This window comes from Chelonoidis abingdonii, chromosome 1 (assembly GCF_003597395.2).
Source record: "Chelonoidis abingdonii isolate Lonesome George chromosome 1, CheloAbing_2.0, whole genome shotgun sequence".
NCBI lineage: Eukaryota > Metazoa > Chordata > Testudines > Testudinidae > Chelonoidis > Chelonoidis abingdonii.
In genome coordinates this window covers 346,354,226-346,377,729 of record NC_133769.1, presented here as the reverse complement: position 1 = coordinate 346,377,729, position 23,504 = coordinate 346,354,226, and the positions used below count along the sequence as shown (strand labels likewise).

At 44.3% G+C, this 23,504-nt stretch overlaps 1 protein-coding gene across 1 annotated transcript in view; it reads left to right on the top strand.

Moving 5' to 3' along the window:
• Positions 1-22,983, top strand: part of AMOTL1 (angiomotin like 1) — a 138,934-nt gene extending 115,951 nt beyond the window's left edge. Inside the window, exons 8-12 of the mRNA XM_075066575.1 lie at positions 12,935-13,125; positions 15,941-16,066; positions 17,880-18,106; positions 19,394-19,666; positions 21,717-22,983. Coding sequence (XP_074922676.1) covers positions 12,935-13,125; positions 15,941-16,066; positions 17,880-18,106; positions 19,394-19,666; positions 21,717-21,823 — 924 coding nt within the window. The 3' untranslated portion in view covers positions 21,824-22,983. The remainder of the gene's footprint in view (positions 1-12,934; positions 13,126-15,940; positions 16,067-17,879; positions 18,107-19,393; positions 19,667-21,716) is intronic.
• Positions 22,984-23,504: the final 521 nt, after the last annotated feature.

Below are 23,504 nucleotides of genomic sequence, written 5' to 3'. Positions count from 1 at the left end.
TCCGGACGTTCCTCCACTCAATCTTACCGGAATGGGCTTTTCCCCAGATCGAACCTGTGTGTGCGTCATAAATAAACAGGAAATGCAGCGTGTTCTTCCCTACAAGGTCACTCCTCGGGCTCCCTGTCGGACGCCTTCATGATCCCGTGGTCAGGTCGCCTTTGTTATGCCCTGCCACCGTTTCCCCTCGACGTCCCGAGTATTGCTCAAGGTCCGCAAGGGACAAAAGCCCGCCTTTCCTGGATCCGCCGGCTTGGCCGAGACAGCACTGGCTACCCCAGCTGCTCGACCTATCCCTGTCAGACCCGATCCCCCTGCCGCTGTGGCCGGACTTGATTTCACGCAGCGACTTCGGCAGGCTTCACCACCCGACCTGCAGGCCCGCCACCTGAACATGGCGTTCCTAAGCTGGTTAAACCAGTTGGAAGCTGAGCTGGGTCCCTGCAGGTGCACAGGTCGCGTGCTTGGTTCGCAGGAAGCCCTCCACGCTGTGGTAGACCATACCTCGCGAATGGCTGATAGCAGCTTCTGCTACTGGGATTGTGCTCAGATGGTCACTCCATGCTCTGTATCAATCTCCACCATACCTGGATTATTTGTGGTCCCTCAGGAGCCAGGGGTTGGCTATCTCTACGCTGCGGAGTCCACCTTGCCGCCATATCTACCTTCCATCCGGGGGGAAGCTGCAATACCATTTTCTCTCACGAATGTCTTCAAGGTTCCTCAAGGGCTGGGACGCGTTATACCTCGGTCCAAGCCCCTACCCCTACCTGCGACTTAACCTTGTTCTAATAGGCTCATGGGGCCCCCCGGTCGAGCCTTGCCACATGTTCACTGCTTGTAACCTGTCCTGGAGACGGCTTGACCTAGTCGCCATTACCGCGGCATAGGCGTGGCTCGGAACTCCGCCACACTGACTGTGGATCCTCCCTATACCGTCTTCCATAAGGACAAGTACAGCTGCGGACCTCACCCGGCCGTTCTCCCCAGAGTCAGTCCTCCACCTTTCACGGTGAACCAGGACCATCTTCTCTGCCAGTGTTCTTTCCCAAAACCACACGCGATCGACGACGTGAACAACAGCTCCAGACCTTAGCACGTTCGGAGGGCTTCTCGCTTCTACAGCGAGCGGACCAAGCCCTTCCGTCATTCCACCGCAGCTCTTCGTAGCGGTGGCGGAACGTACTGAAGCAGGGCAATCTCCTCTCAGCGCATTGCATCTTGGGTCACGTCTGGTACTCGAGCTTTGCTATGCACCTTGGCTCAAGTCCAGCGGCCATCTGCCAACGGCCCACTTCTACACGAGTCAGGCCTCGTGTGCTGCTTTACTTGCGCATGTTCCTGGGCAGAAATTGCCGTGCAACCACCTGGTCTTCTGGTCCACACGCTTCTCGCGAACCATTACGCTTGGTCAACAAGGTAGAGACGATGTACGCCCTTTCGGGCCTCAGCGGTCTTGCATTCCGCGCATATGTCTCTCTCTGACCCCACCGCCTAGATAAGCTTGGATCACCTAACTGAATGGATAGAGCAAGCACTCAAGAAGAAGACGTTACTCACCTTTGTACTGTTGTTCTTTGAGATGTGTGCTCATATCCATTCCACACCCGCCCTCCTTCCCCACTGTCGGAAGTAGCCGGCAAGAAGGAACTAGTGAGGCGGCGGCCGCAGGGGCTATCTATAATTAGTGCCATACCGGCGCCACTCCAGGGCGACTGCTGGCCCACCGAGTGTTGCTAGGGTAAAAGTTTCTCCGACGAACGTGCACGCGGCGCGCGCACACCTAACTGGAATGGATATGAGCAACACATCTCGAAGAACAACAGTTACAAAGGTGAGTAACCGTCTTCTCATTCTGCATATAACAGCTAGCTTGCTTAGTAGCGTTAGGCAAAGTGCATGTTACACCAGTGCTTCAACGGCTGCCCTGCCTCTTTATTTGATTCTTGGCACAATTTATTATGATCCTTAAAGCCCTGCCTGGCTGAGTCTTCGTTATAAGAGGGACCAGGTCTCTCCCTCTGCAGCATTGTGACAGCTGAGTTCAGCTGACGTGCTGTCACTTACAGATCTGAGTATCTGGGTGTAGACTGTTTTCAGCGAGGGGCCCTTTGTTGTGTCCCTATTGAGAGTCCTTAAGGCAAGTGCTGAGGTTAGATAGCAAAGTACATGACGACAGACTGCTGATCAGGCCTGCGCTGTGTGACTATTCATATAACACTCACTAAACTTCAATAGTCCTGACCCTACATGTGCTTGCCTTGGTGTAAAACCTGCAAAGACTCTCCATTGGTTGCTAAATATACCAAAAAGCAAACCAGCTCAGTGACGAGCTAAACAAATACAGGAGCATTTTGGACAATTGTCATACTCTTAGGATTTTTATTTTTTTTAAAGCAGTCCCTCTAGAGAGATGCAAGAGTTCCTTGACTCCATGGGGTGTTGTCAGGGCTCCTGCATTAGAGCTATGTGAGCGCCTGGTTGAGTTTTAAAGCTCACTGAAACAGCAAAGTGGATGCTTAATACTCATGAGTGGACACATACCACATACTTTTTTTGTTTTTTTACTCAGGACAGTCATTTTTAACTATATCAAAGGTCACCCTGGTGGAAATTTCTGGATTAGATGAATCCTTCACTTAGAAAAGCCCTTTTCATTGCTGATTTTAAATAGAGGATTATTTATTTTTTCTCCACCACTTTTGCTTGATGGCGCTTGGCTCTCTTCACATGCTGGGGAGACACTAGTTACGGCTTCATAGTTAAGGCTGAGTGTAGTTTTGCACTGAGGCTACGTCTACACTACAGGATAATTCTGAATTACATTAAACCGGTTTTATAAAACAGATATAAATTTGATTTCACGCGGCCACACTAGGCACAGTAATTCGGTGGTGTGCGTCCATGGTCCGAGGCTAGCGTCGATTTCTGGAGCGTTGCATTGTGGGTAGCTATTCCATAGCTATCCCATAGTTCCCGCAGTCTCCCCTGCCCCTTGGAATTCTGGGTTGAATCAGTTCTGGGTTAATCATCCGGTGTTCTGGAAGGTCATCATCATTCCTTCCTCCGGAGGAAACAACAGCAGACAATCCTTTCGCTGCCCCTTTTTGCCCTGTGATTCCTGGCAACGCCATAGCACGGCAACCCATGGAGCCCAGTCAGCGTTTTATTTTACATCACCATATGTGTGCTGGATGCTGCGGACAAGCAATATCCAGCGCTACACTAGCCAGCATTCATTTGCTTTTGCATGATAGCAGAGATGGTTAACCGTTGTTCTGTACCGTCTACTGCTGGAGTAAACTGCAATGAGATGATGGCTTATCTCCCCGCCTTGTACTGTCTACTGTTTTCATGAGTGCCCCTAGACGGAGATTCGGCCGGGGGCGAAAAAGCAAACTCGGGAATGACTCCCGCAGTCATTCCCTCCTTTATGGTTTCTAAAAATAGATCAAGTCTCTGCCCTTAGAATATGGGGCAAGTGTACTAGAGCGACCAGGTATTCACAGAGCCAGCTGCTTCGTGTCAGTATTCACCAGGGGTTTCCCTGCCAACAACCCCACCGTTGCTTCACTCCTCCCCCAACTCCTCCCCCTCCTGCGCTACCGGTGCCGTGTCCGACCCATTATGTATCATGAAGTAATAAAGAATCAGGAGGTTTTAGTGGACATCAAATGAGGGGGAGGCGAGGCGCCTCCCGGTGCTATTGATAGTCAGGCAGACATAAGCGGTGTTGTGCGGGAGAGGAGGACCAGTATCCTACTGCTATGATAGTCCAGACAGTACAGATCTTTTCTTACACATGAAGGGAGGGGCTGATTGAAGCTCCGCCCCCAGTGTTATGATGAAGTGGTTACAGCCGTTCTTAACAGACTACTGAAATGTGCAGTCGACCAGGAATCATCTGTTTGGTTTTTTAGCCAGGCGCCCCCAGGCGGTGGCCTTCAATTTCAGGCCCAACATGTTAAGTATGAATACCATTATCAAGCATTGGTACGTCAGGTTCCTATAGGACCGTTACCAGTCCTACTGCCACCGTCTGCCCCGGAGAGGGGGAGAGCGACGCGAATACTGAGCTTCACTGCTGCAGCATAAAGCTGCCAGCAGCCATTCAGTAGACATTAGGGTGACATTGAAAGAAGTCAAGAAATGATCATTTCCCTTTTCTTGGGTTCAGTGGTGGGGGGGGGGGAGTAAACTGAGGAGCGATTCCCTCACCACGCTGGACAATGTGTGGAACCTACAGAGCACTGGGGAGCTCAGCCAAGAAAATGCAAATAGTTTTGTGAGATGTTGGACTGTGCATTAGCTGCGAGTCCTCAGTACCCCCTCCTTCCATTAGTGTCCATTTGCGTCTCTGTCTGGCCGTACGCTTGGCACGCAGCACTGGGTAGCCTGGAGATTTTTTTCAAACTCTTGGCATTTCGTCTTCGTAACGGAGCTCTGATAGAACAGATTTGTCTCTCCATACAGCGATCAGATCCACTATCTTCCCGATACGTCCATTGCTGAGCTCTTTTTGGATTTGGGACTGCATGCCACCGTGTTGATCAGAGCTCATGCTGGGGCAAACAGGCAATATAATTTCAAAAAGTTGCGGGGCTTTCCTGGTTTACCTGCCCCACTGCGTTCGATGGGCAGAGTGCTGTCCAGAGCGGTAACCAGTGGTGCACTGTGGGGATACCTCCCGGAGACCAATAATGTCGATTTCTGGCCACACTAACAGTTATTCCCGAAGTAATACTATCGATTTTTAGCAACTCCATCTCGTTTCTGTAGGAGTACAGAAATCGCGATTTAAAGAGCCCCTTTAAATCGATTTTAGACCACTGTAGTGTGGATGGTACAGCGGTAAATTGATTTTAACGACTGTTGAAAATCGATTTAACGGCGTAAAGTGTGGACCAGGCCTCTGAAAGTAGGGATTCAACTGCTTTCTTATCGGATGGAGATACAGTATCCTTCCCAAAAATTACTTCTCAAAAACGAAATACCCTTGGCCCCAGATCCTGTTCAACGGGGAGGTAGATGGGAGAAAACTCCGATGTGGTTGTACAGGTGCGTGCAGAGGAATGTAGGGGTTAAGGAGTAAGTGGGAAACAGGTGTTTCGGGTGTGTCTGTGTGTGCAGGGGAAGATGTGGAGGAGTGGGGAAGTGGGGGGAGGATTTCAGGAGAATGCGAGGGACAGGATATAGAGGAAAATTGTGCGAATTATACTCCACTTCTGTTCGCTCAGCTGTGGCCCGGCAGTGCAGAGCAGCTGTAGCTGGGCTACAGTATAAATCATGTCCGGGTGGTTTCTGGGTAAATGGTCATCATCATTCCTTCCTCCGGGAAACAACAGCAGACAATCCTTTCGCTGCCTTTTTGCCCTGGATTCCTGGCAACGCCATAGCACGGCAAACCCATGGAGCCCATTCAGCCTTTTATTTTACAGTCACCATATGTGTGCTGGATGCTGCGGACAGAGGCAATATCCAGCGCTTTACACAGCAGCATTCATTTGCTTTTGCATGATAGCAAGATGGTTAACGTTGTTCTGTACCGTCTACTGCTGAGTAAACTGGCAATGAATATGCGTATCTCCCGCCTTGTACTGTTACTGTTTTCATGAGTTGCCCCTAGGCTGAACTCCGCATCCGAGTTCGGATTGGGGACCAGAGCGGTCAGTGGTGCACTGTGGGATACCTCTAGGAGACCAATAATGTCGATTTCTGTCCACACTAACAGTATTCCGAAGTAATACTATCGATTTTAGCATTACTCCTCTCGTTTTGTAGGAGTACAGAAATCGATTTAAAGAGCCCTTTAAATCGATTTTAAGACCACTGTAGTGTGGATGGGTACAGCGTTAAATTGATTTAACGCTGTTAAAATCGATTTAACGGCGTAGTGTGGACCAGGCCTGAAAGTAGGGATTCAACTGCTTTCATATCTATGGAGAATACAGTGTATCCTTCCCAAAATTACTTTTCAAAAACTACCCTTTGCACCAGATCTGTTCAACAGGGAGGGTAGATGGGGAAAACTCTGTATGTGTGTACAGGTGCGTGCAGAGGAATGTAGGGGTTTAAGGAGTAAGTGGGAAACAGGTGTGTGTGTGTCTGTGTGTGCAGGGGAAGATGGAGGGAGTGGGGAAGCTGGGGGGAGGGATTCAGGAGAATGCGAGGGACAGGATGTAGAGGAAAATTGGGGAATATACTCCACTTTGTTGCATAGCTGTGGCAGTGCAGAGCAGCTGTACTGGCTAGTATGTTCTGGCTGATTTGTGCTGCTCCAGGGAGGTGTAAAGCAACCAAGAGCACACTGGTGAATCTGGCTATACAAGACTTAAAATAAAAATTAAATAAATAAGATGTTCTAAGGTTGATATTACACGTCTTCATGTCATTAGAAATATCACAAGGCAACATTCTCTTTTGTTTCCTATTTAGGGTTTAATGTCTGAAAATTGTAATTAAAAAAACAACAACAAGGAAATTCCTCGACAAAAACAATGTTACGTTGAAGTTCGGTTTGAGAGTACATATATCAGTCATGTAGGGTAAAACTCATTACAGGAATGTTGCAGTTATCCCCCAAACAAGCATTATAAACCCAGGACATTCAGATTTCAGGCTAAACTTACCATTATTAAAATATGGTATGGAAATGCAGAAGTGGAGTACTCAAACAACCTTGACTCTGCCCGGTGGTGAAACGGTGAGTGGGGTGGAGTGGGGAAGGAAAGCAAAAAAAATCAAACATGCTTCAAAAATCAGTCTAATTTGGGACTAAGCACTAAAATTCCTTAGCTGTTATCATATGGTTATTGTCCAGTGTCTCTACAGAGCAGAGTTAAGGTCCTGAACTGGGGCCAATGTAAGTAAGGAATTCATACACTCTCCAGCCTTAACTTCGGCAATTCCAGACACTTAAACACTTCACAATTCAACCACACCATTTATAAAGCTTTAGGATTTACACCTGCTGAGGATCTGGCCCATAGTTTTTCTGATGGATTTTTACTGGAAATGCAAGTTACTATCAAATCGGATCCTATAGAACCAAACACTCGAACAGCATTTAATAGCATTTTCCGATGTAACATTGATTTGGTGTATGGACATACATGCGCACAAATTCAGAATAATTTATATAATTACAAAAGACCATTTCTTCTGCTACTCCAGTAAATTATTTATATATGGGTTAAAAACAGAATTTGATGGATGTGCAGAGACCTGATTCTATGAATGTTCCCCGGGATCTCATGGTTCTTTCTGGGAGCTCTGCGCCTATGTGTTTGAGCGTGTACTTTTATGCTTAGTTCAACTGTCTGACAGTTACTCATCTAGGTAAGTAACTGCCTCTCTCGCCTTCACTTATCACCTCCTTCTCAAAACAAATCGTAATGTTATTTTGGGGAGTAGATTAGTTCATGACAAAGAAAAAGCATTGAAGAGTTTGCAGAGAGAATTCCCAGCTGGCAGCCAGCACTGAGATCAGAACATGTGACTGCTGGCTGCTGAGGGTCAGCGAATGGATATACTAGTGCAGTAAGCCACCATTTGAGAAAAACAGCTGAAGGGTGTAAAAGGGAACATAACTGAGACATGACATGTAATTTTAACTTAGAAAGTTCACACATTTCCCACTGTCGAGAAACACTGCTGCTGCCAGAACCCTACTGTAATCAGGGCTTGTTATTACTAAGATTTGTGGCAAATGGATCCGCTGCTACACAGTGTTTTGCTTAAAAGCAAAGGACCTGATTCTGCTCCTAGCTACATGGGGGTAAATCAGGAGTAACTCCATTGACTTAAATGGGGTTATAACGGTGTAAAACCAGTGCGAGAGGTGGATCACGGCCCCAAAAGAGAAGATAGTTGCAGTTAAGTAACATTAAAAAAAAATATTATTTTCAGTGTTTGAATATCAGAGAGCCACATCAGTCTATGGTGTAATTAGAATGGGTTTCTGGATCAGGCACTGGATTTGGGTTCAGGGGATCTAGGATCAATCTCTGGCTTTGCCACAGACTCTCTGTGTGATCACAAGTTGCTCAATCTCTTTGTGCCTCAGTTTTTACCGGGAAGGTGGAAAAGCTGCAAATATTTCTCTGCTTCACAGGGACGTTGGGGGGATAAATGCATAAATACAGGGCAGGCTACTACACTTACTGGGTTGGAATTGTAATTAGCACCATGTTTAAAGTGTCACAATTCTGGAACACCTTTTCCCTTCAGATTTTCACTTCAAAAAATTGCCTTGGCCTCCCATCCAACCTGCCAGGTTTGAGGGGAAGCTGGTATGAATGTTTGGTTTATTTTTTAATTTGAGGGAGGGCAAAAACTGGGTTTATGATGAACACCTAGCTCTAATTGTAACTGTGGGGTGAGTCCCATCACTCCATAAAATGACACCTGCTGTTGTGCATCACAGTCATATCTACGGAATATTGAGTCATGCCAAATAAAATAGACTTTTACTACTTTTTACCCTGGTGAGATTTATAGACACAGTCCACCTAGGAGAGAATGAGCTAGATTCTGTTCTGGCTCAGGTATCATCAACAGAATTATTAACTAAGTTCCAAATGGTGAATCTTTATTGTTGGTGATGCATGTGCCAGGGAAAAAAGAACCTCTTAACTTTGTATTCCAGGTTGAGTTTATGGGGTTGGCATTTATTTTGATCTGAAATTAGTAAGACACTATATACATGGAGTTTGAGGGCACAATTTTTACAGAGTGGAATTACTCTGTAAAAATATGATCATACCCTTCCAGAACTGACATTATCTGAATCATAACTGATGTTTTTGCTGGTGAAGCATCACAACAGTTGCCCCCAAAGGATTGTTCTATAATGGATTATTCCAGAAAACGTCTTCAAAAAAAAGTCAGTATTACCCTAAAGCCAAAGTTCACTTAAGTCTTCTCCTGCATTCTCAAGTCATGTTTTCTGTCATCAAGAGGAAAGAGTCCAAAACAAAGATCTAGAGACTGTAGTATTTTGTGGCACGAATTCCAGAGAATGGAAGAGTAGGTTACACAGTCACCCCTGATTTCATGGTTTTGATACATCACATAGGGCCTGCCTTACCCTGGGCAGCTTGTGATGTGGCGCAGTTGACAAACAGGGGAGTGCACAACATAGTTTTCTTGTCTCTGACACAATCTTATGTGCCACTAAATGCAGCAACTCTTATACTTTATAAAACACTTCAATAATGTCTTCTCTCTGAAGGTCTCAGAGAACTTTGCAACCCTTAATTCCCTCACAGTCCCCTATGGATTAGGTAACTAAAGTTATCCCCATTTTAGGTACAGAGAGGTTAAGTAATTTGCCTAAGGTCCTACTTTCACTGTTCCATACAGAGTTCCTGTGGGAACTGAAAACCAGCATCTCTGCTCAGTTTCAAACTAGGGACTTTTTGCATGCTAGATAAACACATGAACCTCTCTGCACTACAGAAACCACCTCCTAAGATCATGTGGGAAAGCCAGGAATAGAGCCAAGGTCTTTTAACTCCCCATCCTCTGCATTAGCTTCCCTGCTTTGGATAAACAGTTTTCTATTCTATCGGGTTCTTTCATCCACTGCGTCCGTTTTGCTTATCCCATAACTCTGAAATTTCAAAGGATGATGCCAAATGAGATAATGCGTAAACAAACATCAGTGTTATCCATAACATAAAAAAGCTTTATCCACACTCATGGATTGATTTCTGTATCTTATAAGAACATAAGAATGGCCATATTGGGTCAGACCAAAGGTCCATCTAGCCCAGTATCCTGTCTACCAACAGTGGCCAATGTCAGGTGCCCCAGAGGGAGTGAACCTAACAGGCAGTGATCAAGTGATCTCTCTCCTGCCATCCATCTCCATCCTCTGACAAACAGAGGCTCGGGACACCGTTCCTTACCCATCCTGGCGATGATGATGATGATTGAAATACCGTTAATGTGCTAAGTGCAGTAGAGGTACTGTAGCTGGTATTAAGAATGCTATATAAACTCATATGACTAAGGGAGATCGACATTCTGAAGCTGGTGCTTAAGCAGTCATAGTAGATACAAGGGGCCAGATCGTCAACTGCTGTAAATTGGCATAGATCCATGGCCCATAATAGTGGCCAAGTGCCATTTAATTTAGCATGCAGTATTGCTTTGCTTCTGGGTTATATTTAACTATTTTCTGATTCCCCATAATACTTACACATATCAGACACTCTCTCCATGCATGAGAGAAGTGTGAAAAAGTATCAGCAAAACAGGTATTTTACTGCTCGGTTTGGAGTATCACACAATGCGCTTGCATTCCAGGATGAGCAGCGGGAATCCTAGTTCTGTCAGCCTGGTTCAGCATCCCACAGAATATATGATGGCCGTAGTGCGTATCTGGGAAGCCAGTCCTGCCAGCACAGTTTTTTAATGTAATAACGGAACACAACCTTTGCTTGCATTGCACCTTTCCTACAGATTGCACCCCCAGCTGCTTGGCAGTGCAAGACAGCAGCCATTACAGAGATAAAAGACAAAGGGTGGGACTTTTTAAAGCGCTCCGTGTAGGTGCTGCAAAAGCCACTGGTAAAACTCCCATTAACTTCCCTGGAAGAAGACTTAGGCCAACACGAAGCTCTTGAGAAAATCGCACCCAACATTTTCAAACTCAGGTTTGAAACTTTAACTAACTAATCTCTACCTTTAGTCCCCAAGGCCCAGATTCTCAAAGGTTTTGAAGTACCTAATTCCCATTGAAAGGAATGGGGGTTAGGCGATTAAATACCTTTGACGATCTGGACCCAAATCCATATTTAGGTACCTGTTTAAGTGGATGGATTTTCAAGGGTGCTGAGAATTCCCCACTCCCCACTGACTTCATTTGGATTTGCAAGTACTCAGCACCTCTGAAAAGCTGGCTAATGTAGGTGCCCTAACTTGAGGCTGCCAGGTTTGAAAATGCCAGCTTGCAAAACAACAGGAGGAGAGAAAAATGAGACTGGACATGGGGGAAGAGAGATTTGAAAAGAGATAGCAGGCCAATAAGGGAGAGAGACACAGGCAGGCTCTCAGACAAAGCTGATCTCTTGCACAGACAGTGGTGAGATTACATGAAGGAACTGAGGAAAGAAGGGAAAGGGGAGTAGAGACAAGAAGTCAGAATCTGTTTCAGCTCCCATGCAGTGGTGTGGGCATGCTGTAATAGGCAGCAGACATGCTGTCTCTGCTAGCCTATTTCACAGTTTCATTTTTCAGCAATCCATCAAGTATTTTATATGGGTAGGTGTGTGCCTGGGATAGCAGCTCATGTCAGCTCTGCCAGCCTGTTTCACCAGCTTATGCAGTATATGAGTATGCGAGGGTGAGCAGCTAGAATGCCAGCTCGATCAGCCCATGAGGTATTAACACCACGATGGTGGAGAGCTGGATTGCTCCACCCCATGAGGAGTGTGCCTGCTGTGGTGGGACCACCAGCTCTTCTAGCCTCTTTTAACATCTCTTAGCCCTTGTGACGTTATTGATATAATCTGGGACCATACAGAACATGGTTACAACCAAGGTCCTATAGTGGCACCAAATCTTATGTAAAGGGGGTCATATAAGGTGTCTAAGACCAGGTTATGGATTGCTGGTTAAGGTTGTCTGTATGCATGTGTCATTTTGTAGTTGAGGTTATGAGTATTAGCTCTGTACCTCAAACTTATGCTATGCTTCTGGGAGACATCCCAGACAAGTTGGTGTGAGCTCTGCCTAGCCTGCTTGATGGCCCATTAAGGACCATCAGCTACACAATTGACCCATAGAGAGAACGCAGATACGCCTTGTAACTCAGCAAAGTATGCAGGGACTTGCCCATGCGACTCCAGACTTCATTTCGCTGTAATTTTCTACAGTAAGAACAAAGAAGTGTTCTTACACCTGGAAAAGCCTATAAAAGGCTGATGCCTCATCGCCATCTGGTCTTCAATCCTGCTTCTTACCTCTGGAGGGACTTTGCTACAAACTGAAGCTCTGAACAAAAGACTGAATGACCCATCCGAGCAGGGGATGTACTCCAGAGTCTTGATTTAAACCTGCAGTTTACTCCATCACTGCTACAAGCCTGAACCAAGAACTTTGCCATTACTGTATGTAATTGATTCCATTTAACCAATTCTAGCTCTCCTCTCTACCTTTTTCCCTTTATGAACAAACCTTTAGATTTTAGATTCTAAAGGATTGGCAACACCATGATTTGTGGGTAAGATCTGATGTGTATATTGACCTGGGTCTGGGGCTTGGTCCTTTGGGATCAAGAGAGCCGTTTTTTTTATTGGGGGGTTGGGTTCATAACCATTCATCCCAAGGACGAGTGGGACTGATGGTGATACTGGGAGAATGGAGTGTCTAAGGAAATTGCTTGTGTGACTTGTGGTTAGCCAGTGGGGCGAAACCGAAGTCCTCTTTGTCTGACTGGTTTGGTTTTCCTTAGAGGTGGAAAAACCCCATCCTTGGGCTGTAAGTGCCCCATTTAAGCAATTGGTCCTGAATTGGCACTCTCAGTTGGGTCCCGCCAGAACAGCATCGTCACAGCCCTCAGTCAGTCACCTTCAGGAACTTGGGGAGGACCCCACCTTCAGCTGGAAGTTTTACACACGCCATCTGAAGCTTTCCTCCTTTGCTAAGCAATAAACCAGCTTTCCTGGTGCTGTTGAGTTGCTAGGGCCAGTTTCTAGAGCAAACTTGCATCTCACTGGTTCTAGCAATAACTATTGGGTCACTCTTTGACAAGGAGCCCTATTTAATCTCTGGTCACTAGGGTGGCTACTGATTCAGCAACAGGCCACGCAAAAGGTTGAAAGTCCCTGGGTTTATTTTGCAGGAGATTTTGTAGAAGAGGTGTTTGCAGTTCTCGTGTTGGTGCAGGCTGAATATCTTCCGTTGTTTTCCCTCTCCCCAACTCCAGAGACAGGGGAACTACCAGGCTGAAAGCCTGCCAGAACACAATGCCCCAGCACTGATGGAGCTAGTGCGGGAAAAGGAGGAGAGGATTCTGGCTCTAGAAGCTGACATGACCAAGTGGGAGCAGAAGTATCTAGAGGAGAGCACAATCAGGCACTTTGCCATGAATGCAGCAGCCACAGCTGCAACAGAAAGGTAAGATCATGTTGTTCCAGGCAGTCAACAATACACTCCATCGAATAAGGCTTTGTGTAGTTAAAAGAAGTGGGTGTTTTCTTAGGGACAAATCAGGAATACTTTATCCAGTCATGTAGTCCCATTGAAGTTAATGGGACCATTCACCATAGCAAGGCCGTGAGGCCTTACCATTCTGGCTCAGGACCAATGGTTCATCAAGGCCAGTGAACCAGCCTCCAGCAGTGTCCTGTAACTAGGGCCCTGTGTAAATCATGATTTTTAGAAAATTCATGACAGCATAAATGGTGAAGTATTGAATTTTATGGAGTTTGCACAAAATGAAATTTACAAGTAATGTTCATCAGTTTCATTAATTAATTGACTATTGTTACTTGTAAAATTAATTTCATCCTTGAAACAGACTTTGCTGTAGACTTTTACCTTTTAAAAAAATATTTAAAAATCATGGTTTGGGGGCATTTTCACAACTTCCATGTTCTCCAGGAAATCATGATTTACATAGGGTCCTACCTATAACTGTTGCATCAAAGGAAGGCAGAAGTTTTCCTTAACAGACCTAGCTGAATGTACTTGACGTGCGGGGGAGAAGGGCAGATTTCTCTCCATAGTATTAAGGGCTAACAAAGGAATTTCCCTCCTTTTACTGCCAGATACTATCAAGTATTTCACATAGACCCAGGCATTTTAATATACCCAGAACATGAGTGTATTTACTGGGGGCTTGATTTTCAGAGATGTATGTCATGGGGCGCACCAGTTGCCGCCTGACTGGTGGTGCCTTCTTCTGGTACTCTGGGGATTAACTTGAGGCCGACAACCCCTCACCTATGGTTTGCACACCGTCACCTCGTCCACCTGGAGATCCTCTCACAGCCTCCTCTTTGTGGCTCAGCCCTGTGGCTGTGTCATGTCACAGGTTCCCCGCCCCCCAGGGGAGGTTTAGCTCCTCAGTAGTCCTAGGCAGTTCTTTCGCTGCCTCGGTGCCACTCACCCAGTGGCTCATAGGGGAACCCAGGCCCACCCTCTTCTCCAGGTTCCAGCCCAGGGACCCTCAACATAGCAATCTGGGCCTTCTCTCTCTGGCCTCACTGCTCTATCCCTGAGCTTCCTCCTACTGTTGGTTCCCCTTTTCTTCATAGGCCTACCAGTTCCTCAAAGCCTCCTCCCTCTTCTCAGGTAGTGGCTGCAGTCTCCACTCATTCCTCCTTTTCTCCTGGGAGTGTCTGCCTTTTTCCCAGTACCCCTTTCTGCTTCAGACAGGGGTGAAAGTAACACAGACGGCTTACTGGTACGACTTACCAGAAGGGGTGGGGCTGAGGGTCAACCTCCCCAAGCCAGCCTATCCACGCTGTCTGGTCCGCACCACCTGGGGCTCTGGCTGCTGCCGTGGTAGCCCTGGGCCCTTTTAAATCTCTGGGCCCCACGGCAGCTGCCCCTTTTAGCTCCACCTTTTAGCAAAAGAGGCAGCGATATTAAAGCGCTTTAACGTCGGTTGCATACAGGCCGATACCGGTGGCCACTTCTTACCGGTACGCCATACTGGCCTGTACCGGCCCACGTTCACCCCTGGCTTCAGCTCCTGGGCTTTATAGATCCTGCCTATTCCTGCCCAGCTGAATTTCTTTAATCAGCTGCCTAAGGGGTTAATTGGCCCATCTGGCCTGCATTAAACCCTGCAAGGTGATTGTGGGGTAGTCACCTCATCGCAATACAAAGTACCTACAACTCCTGTTGACTTCAGCTAGACTTGAGGGTGCTCAACACCTTTGCAAATCAGGCCCTTTGTGTCTTCAGGATAGGGTTTTTAATATTTCTGTGTCACATTTACTACAAGGCATCGTCACTGGTGTGTACCGGCATCTAAAATATCATAATTAAAAGGACCCTATCAAATATTTTAGATCCTAAATGTAAGTATGACTTCATTAAAAAAAAGTAAAATAAAAAACAACAACAAAACCAAGGTTTTGCAAAATTTCACATAAAATATGTTTTTTAATCAATTATATATTTTTCTTTGTATAAATATTTTCTTGAAAATTTTCCTCTATGGCTTTGGAAACCCAAACACACCAGCTTTGTGCTAGTGTATGAGAAACAGAAAGTGAAACTGAATGTGAAACAAGAAACTAAATTAATCAGTCTCATTTTCTCATCCAGTGTTGAAGTGCAGAAGCAAACAGCAAATTAGATTCAGTGTTGCTGACTCTTGTGATTTTCTTTCAACCATCACATGATTTGGTTTTTTTCTTAAAGCCCCAGCACATAGAGTCAAGTGATTACATGAGAATCTTGGCTTTCATTTATTTTTAAATTTTTTTCTAGCCCTTGTGATTGTACAGAAAAAACATGAAACATGATTCAAGTGTACACCAAAGGCTCAGAAACCTGAGGGGAGCTAAAAACAATCCACAATTCATTTATTTATTATTTATATCACCAGCTAAGGATTTATTATTTAATATACTGGACCAGGTCTTCAACTGATGTAGATCAACATATGTTCATTGAACCCAATGGAGCTGAGCTGTTTTAGACTGGCAGAGGATCTGGCCCATTATTTTTATCTTGACAATGTCCTTTAATTTTAATTCATTTTAAAATATGAGATTTCACCTCCAATTTGTTCCCTCCCACCTTTTGTTGTATTTTCAGAAACATTTTGCTGGACTATTATACCTTCCAAATATAACTGTAGATTTCCATTGTAATGTGAATGGTAAAATAACGGTTGCATGCCTGTTTGTATCGAAAGAGACCTTTTATTGAACCAAGTAACACTAACAGGTATAGCTGTGTCATGTGTTGCTAGGGTCACCTCAGTCATTAACCACTCTCGGAATGGCAGCTACAACGAGAACTCCCTGGAGGTTCGAATATGGCAGGAAGAGGAGGAGATTGTTCAAGCCAACCGGAGGTGTCAGGACATGGAATACACGTAAAGGACAGCTGTTAATTACTTACCGCGGGATTTGTGCTAAAGGTCTTATCATGAGATCCTAGCTGCTCGGATTCTTGGATAAGCCAGCCCACGCGTCATTTAGCCCTTTGCATGCCAGTAGGCGCATTCTTCACCACAGCAATTTTAACATTAAGATTGGATATTTTTCTAAAAGTTGTGCTCTGGAATTGTTTTGGGGAAGTTCTATGCCTGTGTTATATAGAAGGTCAGACTAGAGGATCACAGTCGTCCCTCCTGGCATGGAATCTGTGAAAGCAGTAGTTGGTACAGAACCTGTCTGTGCACACACATGTTCCCATTTGCACGTGCAGTTTTCCCATTTTGAGCATGCAAATGAAAATATGTATGTGGCACGTCCAATTACTTGTTTGCTAGAGCTGTTCAAAATATTTGTAATCAACACTTTTTTTTGTAATTAAAAATGGCTTTATGACTAAACAGCAAATTTTTTTGAGAAAATTTCTGTTTTCACAGATATTTCCCAGGTTTTGTTGAAAAGCAAAAAAAAAAAAAAGCCAAAGAAAATTCTGACAAAAAATTTCGTGTTCTTCACGATTTTTTTCCAGAAAATAAAAATATAATTTAACCGGTTCTCTGTTTTTCATCTTATATACACATGCATGCATGCACATACACAGAGGACTTGAAATCAGTGGGAATTTTTTCCCATTAACTTCTTTAAGAGATGGATCAGGATTTCATGCTGCAAGTGCAAATTAGGCACTCCATTTTGAAAATGACAGCCTTAAAGTTTCGAGGGGGAGCCGTGTTCGGCCGGACCTGAGGACAGGACAGGTAAATACACCGGCCCGACCCGGCAGGGGCTTTCCCTACACAAGCGGCAACCCCTGTTTGAGAAACCCTGATTTAGACTATATGTGACATTTCTTTTTGAAATTCCTCCCAAAAAATGTCTGCTGTACTTGGCTATATTTCATAAGACATGATTTTCATTTGACTGGCCTTTTAATTAGTTCGTTCAAAGCTTTTCAGTTTGATTCAGTCTTAAATTCCCCACTGCCATGTTTCCACAGCCTGTTCTCAAATAATTGGTTCTTTATTATCTTAAAACACTTTCAGGGTCTATAGAAGAAAGCTGTTGGGTCCTCCAGTAAGTTGGAAAACACAGACCATTAGTTATTTCCACGGCTTTCAACAGAAACTAAAGTCCCAATCCAATGCTCACTCAAGGCAGTGAAAGTTTTTTTCATTTATTTCAGTGGCAGTTGTTATGGGCCCTCAGAGATTTGGGCAAAATAATTTAATTATTAAAATCTTTATTTCAGTCTTTTATAGGACCAACTCCTGCGGTCTTTACTCAGTTTTAATTAGTCAACTGTGATTCAGGCAAAACTCCTCAGTGGCAGTCTGCCACAGTAAAGAACTCAGGGTTTATCCCAGAAGTATTGTGGGGCAAAGAAAATTGCTCCTTTATGTATCTGAGTGATCCCATCAGTCCACAGCATCTTTAGGACTATTTTTCAGATTATTTTTGCTAGCTTATTGAAGTAATATCAATGGACCCGCTTAATTTAAATCTATTTATTTATTTAATCTTATGAAAAGTCCTCACCATTGGCTGAATAGCAGGAAATATTGCCTAGTTAAGCTGTGCAATTGCCCTCAAAGGAAATGGTGGAAATTTAATTGTTTGAGTTGCTTAAAACTGGAAGAGGTAAAGCAGCAGAGAATGTACTACAGGAAACAGTTCTGAAAAGACAGCAGTGGAATAGCTGTGATCTAGAAGTTATTTTTCGTCTTTGTAAGCAGAACCTTCGTATTTTGGCAGGATAAAGAATCTGCATGCGAAAATAATTGAGAAAGATGCCATGATCAAGGTCCTTCAGCAGCGTTTGCGGAAGGATGCTGGGAAAACAGACAACACAAGTTTACGGCCTGCTCGATCTGTCCCATCCATCGCTGCAGCAATGGGTGCACATTCCCGCCAGACCTCTCTCACCGGCAATCAGATAGCTGAAGAAAAGAAGGAGGAGAAGACCTGGAAAGGAAGCATAGGTGAGCTCCAATTTGAGCTAGGCATTGGCAGTGCAAATGGTTTCAGAGAGAGGACAGCTTAACAAGTAAAATCTGTCTGTGGCCAGAATAAGACTTTGAGGGGCAGCTTTGAAAGTGTGATTGGCCACCTTCCACAAACAGTTTGAGCCACCACCCTGTGTGTTCAGGCACAGCTGTACTCGCCTGACAATCATACCCAGCGGAATGCAGGCAGTGTATGCACATTTAATGGGAATAAATCCTACTCTAGGCTAGGAAAAGTTGCATTAAACTAGAGAGCAGACAGCACCTTGGACAGGAATTTTCAATGTAATATGGCAGGAAAAAAAGAAGGCATGCCATTTTGGGCTGTGTGCAAAAAGGCATTACAGTCCAGTGATAGCCCCTCTCTGCATGGCACTGCTGAGATAGCAATTTCAGAATGCTGCGTTCAGTGGTTCGATGTCAGAACAATGTAGGCAAACAAGAGGGGATTCAGAGAAGAGCAGTTGTTCTGAAAGGACTGATGTATCAGAAGAGGTAAAAATGACTATCTGTACACCTGGAGGAAATAGTTTCTGAGAGTGTCATGGGAACAACATGAACACCAAAGAAGAGGAAGAACAATGCCAAATATAATGAGTGGCGATGGGATCAGAGGAAGGGTCTGGTGCTTTTATCTGCTCGTATAGGCTGCGGGAAGCAAATATGCATGGATTTGAGAGTGGGAGAGTGAAAGATTGGCAATAGAATCTTTATTGTATGCTCCTCCCCTGCCGGGTAGCCTGCAGAAGCTCCTCTATCCCAACTCTGCAAGATTGGGCCTCCATGGCTCTAGGGAGAGATGAAAGAGGTGCATGACAATTGCTGTATGAGGCGCACTTTACTCTTAACCAGTCAGCTGTGCTCCTTTGAGAACCATGGGAGGAAGGGGAAGTTGGGTGGCACCACAGTGGTGCCAGCACACTACTGAGTATGTGCTGAGTCTCCAAATTCCTCATCCCTGAGGTGAATCTCACACCATTCCTGAGCCCTCTTTCCCCTCCTGGGGGTTTTATCCTGGACTCAAGAGAAGGGACCTTTTAAGCTGACTGAGGAAAATCTTCCTGATAGTGAGATCTAGGAGGCTATCTCTCAGGTGGAGCCTCCCCAGGTGAGTAGTGGACACCTCATTAGTGGATATATTTAAAATTATCCTGCACCAAAGCCCTGGAAAACAATCCTGCCCTGGGAGGAGGCTGGGCTGAGGGATCTAGCAGAGCCTCTCCATCTCTGATTTTACTAACATGATCGTTATTGTGTTTCTAGGGTTGCTGTTAGGGAAGGATCATCACGACCATTCATCAATCCCTGCACTGCCTCCCCTACCTCCCTCTTTGTCCTGTGCAGCCTCCTCCTTGCCAGTCAGCGCCTTCCATGCTAAAACAGGCAGCAAAGACAGCAGCACTCAGACTGACAAAAGCTCTGAGCTTTTCTGGCCAAACACTGCCTCTTTCCCAGGCAGGGGAAGGCTAAGCACCACCCCTTTGAACAGCCCTGCCCTGAGACACACAGGACCCAGAGGCGCTAGAGATAAACTGGGTAAGTGATTCCAACCTTCATGGTACAATCAGTGCATTGACATTATGGTGACTCGTGCTATATAGGTGCCTGAGACAAATATAAGTATAGAGAAATGGCTAGATAGATATAAGTACTTCTAAGGCAGATAGACAAATTCTTGTTGGTTATTATTCTCAAGAAAATCAAAAGCATTTTTTAAATCAAATTTAAGAGAGAGATGTGTGCAAAACCACCCGCTTTGGCCTTGCAGACTTTTCTAGGCAGAATTTAGGGTTTTTTTTAACCAGTTTTCATCAAGTTCCATTAATTTACTGAAAGGGGAAATTTCAACACGTAGTTATTTGTGGTGCAAAAAGTGACATTCCAGCCTGGGACTGGTCACAATATTTCTCATCTTGGACACATTCCGCATTTGTTCCCACATCCAGACAAACATTTTTTTTGGAGAATTTTCCCAGTTTACACTATTTTGGGCGGAAGCAGCCATTTGCTTCATATTTTTATGAAAACTTGTGGGAAAAGTGAGCCAAACGCACAGAATGGTTTACTTTTGTGTGAAAACAAGGGACATTTGATTTAGAAATATTTTTTGACGGATGGGGACTGTTTCCATACAGCCCTAGTTACAGGAGACATTTGTTTTAAAAACATTATTTAAAAAAAAGACTATTTCCTACACGATACTTTATTCCCCATGAAAACAAACCCATTGCTGTCAGTTGAAAGAGGTGCAGTCAAGTAATTTAAACCCTAAATTTAGGCTTCAGGAAGGGAAATAAGACAGATGTAGAATTGTGTTTTCAGCCTTTAGATACTCTTGTGACGTGGGCAATAGACAGATCAAATACGTGGATTACAATAGTATCTTGGACTAATTTTTCAAAATGCTGTATGACTAGAACTGTTATCGCAGATAAAGAAAAAGAATAAAAACAACTTTAAAAATATTTAGGGATTCTGCACTCAGTTATATCACTATAGATCCAGAGCAGCTGCACTGAGAAGCTTCCTCAAGTAATGGTAAAGCCTACAGCATGTTGACATTTTTCAGATACAGTGAACACTGGGATTTTGGTGCCCAAATTGAGACACCTTAAAGGGGCCGAAGCTGAGCCACCCACTTTCTAAAAATCAGGCCTCTACAAGGTGTCCACAGTCACAAGTGTCCTGAAAATCTTGGCCAGTATGTTTTCCAAAATTCAGCTCTAGGGTTTAGTTCAAGCCCCTTTTCAATTAACAATGAATTAATCCCTTAAACTTCTCTGTGCTTTAATGATCTAAAAGGTTCTTCCTGCTTTAAGAATCTGAGGATTCTTATGGTGCTATGGCAGTTTCAGTACCTAGTTAGGCATTTATTGTGTTTATTAGCAAGACAGGGGAAGAAACATTGTTAAGTGTCATTTTTATCTTCACTGTGTCCCTTAAATCACACTGTCAGAGGGGTAGCCGTGTGAATCTGGATCTGTAAAAACAGCAAAGAGTCCCGTGGCACCTTATAGACTAACAGACGTATTGGAGCATGAGCTTTCGTGGGTGAATACCCACTTCGTTGGGTGCATCCGACAAAGTCGATATTGACCCACGAAAGCTCATGCTCGAATACATCTGTTAGTCTATAAGGTGCCACAGGACTTGGCTGCTTTTAAATCACACTGTGTCCAATCCTACATTCTTTGCATGCTAATTAACCTACTCATCTCAGTGGGATTCCTTTGGTGCACCAGGAATTCAGGATCAGGTTCTACTATGGAATACACCCCAGCCCTTCTTGGTGCAAATCCAGTTTACCACAGAGAAATTCAGATGTTGCAAGTGGAAGGAATTATATTTTCAAATCGCAAAACTGAAACATAAAAATAAGAATTCTGTCCCAGAGGGCATAAGTGACTGAGGAATTGTTGCATCCTGGCAAATCCCAGAGGAGCAATCTCTGACATCACTACTCCAGGGATGAATTTGGCCTTAAATGTTAAAAAAAAAAAGTATAGTTAGAGATTTTCCCCAAAAAATATTTTGCATTAGTTTTAGACTTCTTGATGAATCTGGATTTCTCTCCTCACTGTCACAGAGAACTCCCCCAGCCATGGGAAGCTGTCGGATAGCAAAGGCCGAGTAAGCAGTTTGGTCCACAAGCCTGAATTTCCTGATGCCGACATGATGGAAGTCCTCATCTGAGGAAAGTGTGACCTTCCTCAGGATTTTGTGCAGATACAGTCAAGTCCAGGGAGGCCAATGTTGTGCAAATCTTAAAAACTAAATATACAAGTTTGAAGAAAGTCTGAGCAAGACTGAGTCTGGAAGGAGCCTAGAGGCTGAGATGAATAAGACTTTGAATTACAGAGGGAAAAGAAAGAGACATAAGCATGAAATGAAGGATGCTGAAGGTGCACATGAATGGCCGGAATATTCTGACAACAGAAGGTGATAAAGAAACATGGATTCACAAAGAGATAGTAAAGGAAATAGGAACTGCATTTTCTATTGTAGCGAAAAGGTATCTTTTTACCATTTACAACAGTGTTCTATAATGCTGTTCTGTGTTACTCTCTAGCTACAACCAAGACGGAGACTGAAATCCTGGCTCTGTTGAAGTCAGCAGGAGTTTGTGAATTGTCCAGGAGGCGTTTAAACTTTTCTCAAATGAAGTCATTATTCATAATTGTTTACCAGATTATTTTAGCGAAAAATTCTTGGTCTGTAGATTGTGCACAAAGCAGTTTGTTTTAAATATTTGTTTCAAACCAGGTTGGTTTGTTTTGATTGGATATATAGGTCTTTCCTGATTGGATGGGTGCTACTCTTGGGATCAGGTTTCCAAAGCAAATACTCATGTTTTGCAAATTCTAAATTTGCTCAAAATTCATTGTTGCCATGAGCATTTCTTTGCTAGAATTTGCATAGAAGATGCGTGTAAAAGGGGCATAAACCCTATCAAAGCAATCTCTTTTACAATTTTGGTAACTATTCAGGGGGAACTGTTGAGCGTATTCCCTCAGCTCTAATGCGTAAAACACACACACAAAGCTGTGTAAGCAGCAAATTGTACATACATTCAAGCGCTAAAAGTTTTTACTCGTGAGGGCTTGGAGACAATGGGCATTCAGGATGCTCAGCACCTCAAAGGGAACAACATGGTGCCACTGTAGATGTATTCTCTGGCTTATTAAAATACTTAATAGTATTAATCAAAATACTTAGTATAGTATTTTGCAGTATCTGTCGAAACTGCTTCAGCATTGTCAGTGGGGCAAATTGTACCCTCCAGTTGTAACTGAGGGTGAATTTGAACATGTACTGGCAGGCAGAGTTTCAGGCCAGGGTCACTACAGTTTGAGAGGAATGTGGAGATCCTTGACTGATTTCAGCCTAATTCATCCAGGTTTATTACTTGCAATTGAGATCAGAATCAGGCCCTTGGATGTATATTAAATAATAACAATAAAGTAGTCAATACACTTAGTATGAAAAATAATAAACCTCCTCGCTTAAAAATGGATTTCCACAGCACATGGCACTGCAGTTAATTCACCCAAATGCATAGCATGCATCAGTTTGTTGGTAAGATTTCTACAGCACTTCATAGCTGCCTGTCTGGGATGTTTACATTCATTTTAAAAGACAGCCTGGTTGTGTAAATGAGAGAGGATGTTTCTGAACATGCACGGAAATTCTCCTAATCCGTTTTTCCTTCTCTTAAAACAGGGGTTCTCAAACTGGGAGTAGAAATCCCTCAGGGGGTCACCGGGTTCTACACGGCGGGTTGCAAGCTGTCAGCCTCCACCCCAAACCCCACTTTGCCTCCAGCATTTATAATGGTGTTAAATAATTTAAAGTGTTTTTAATTTATAAGGGGGGG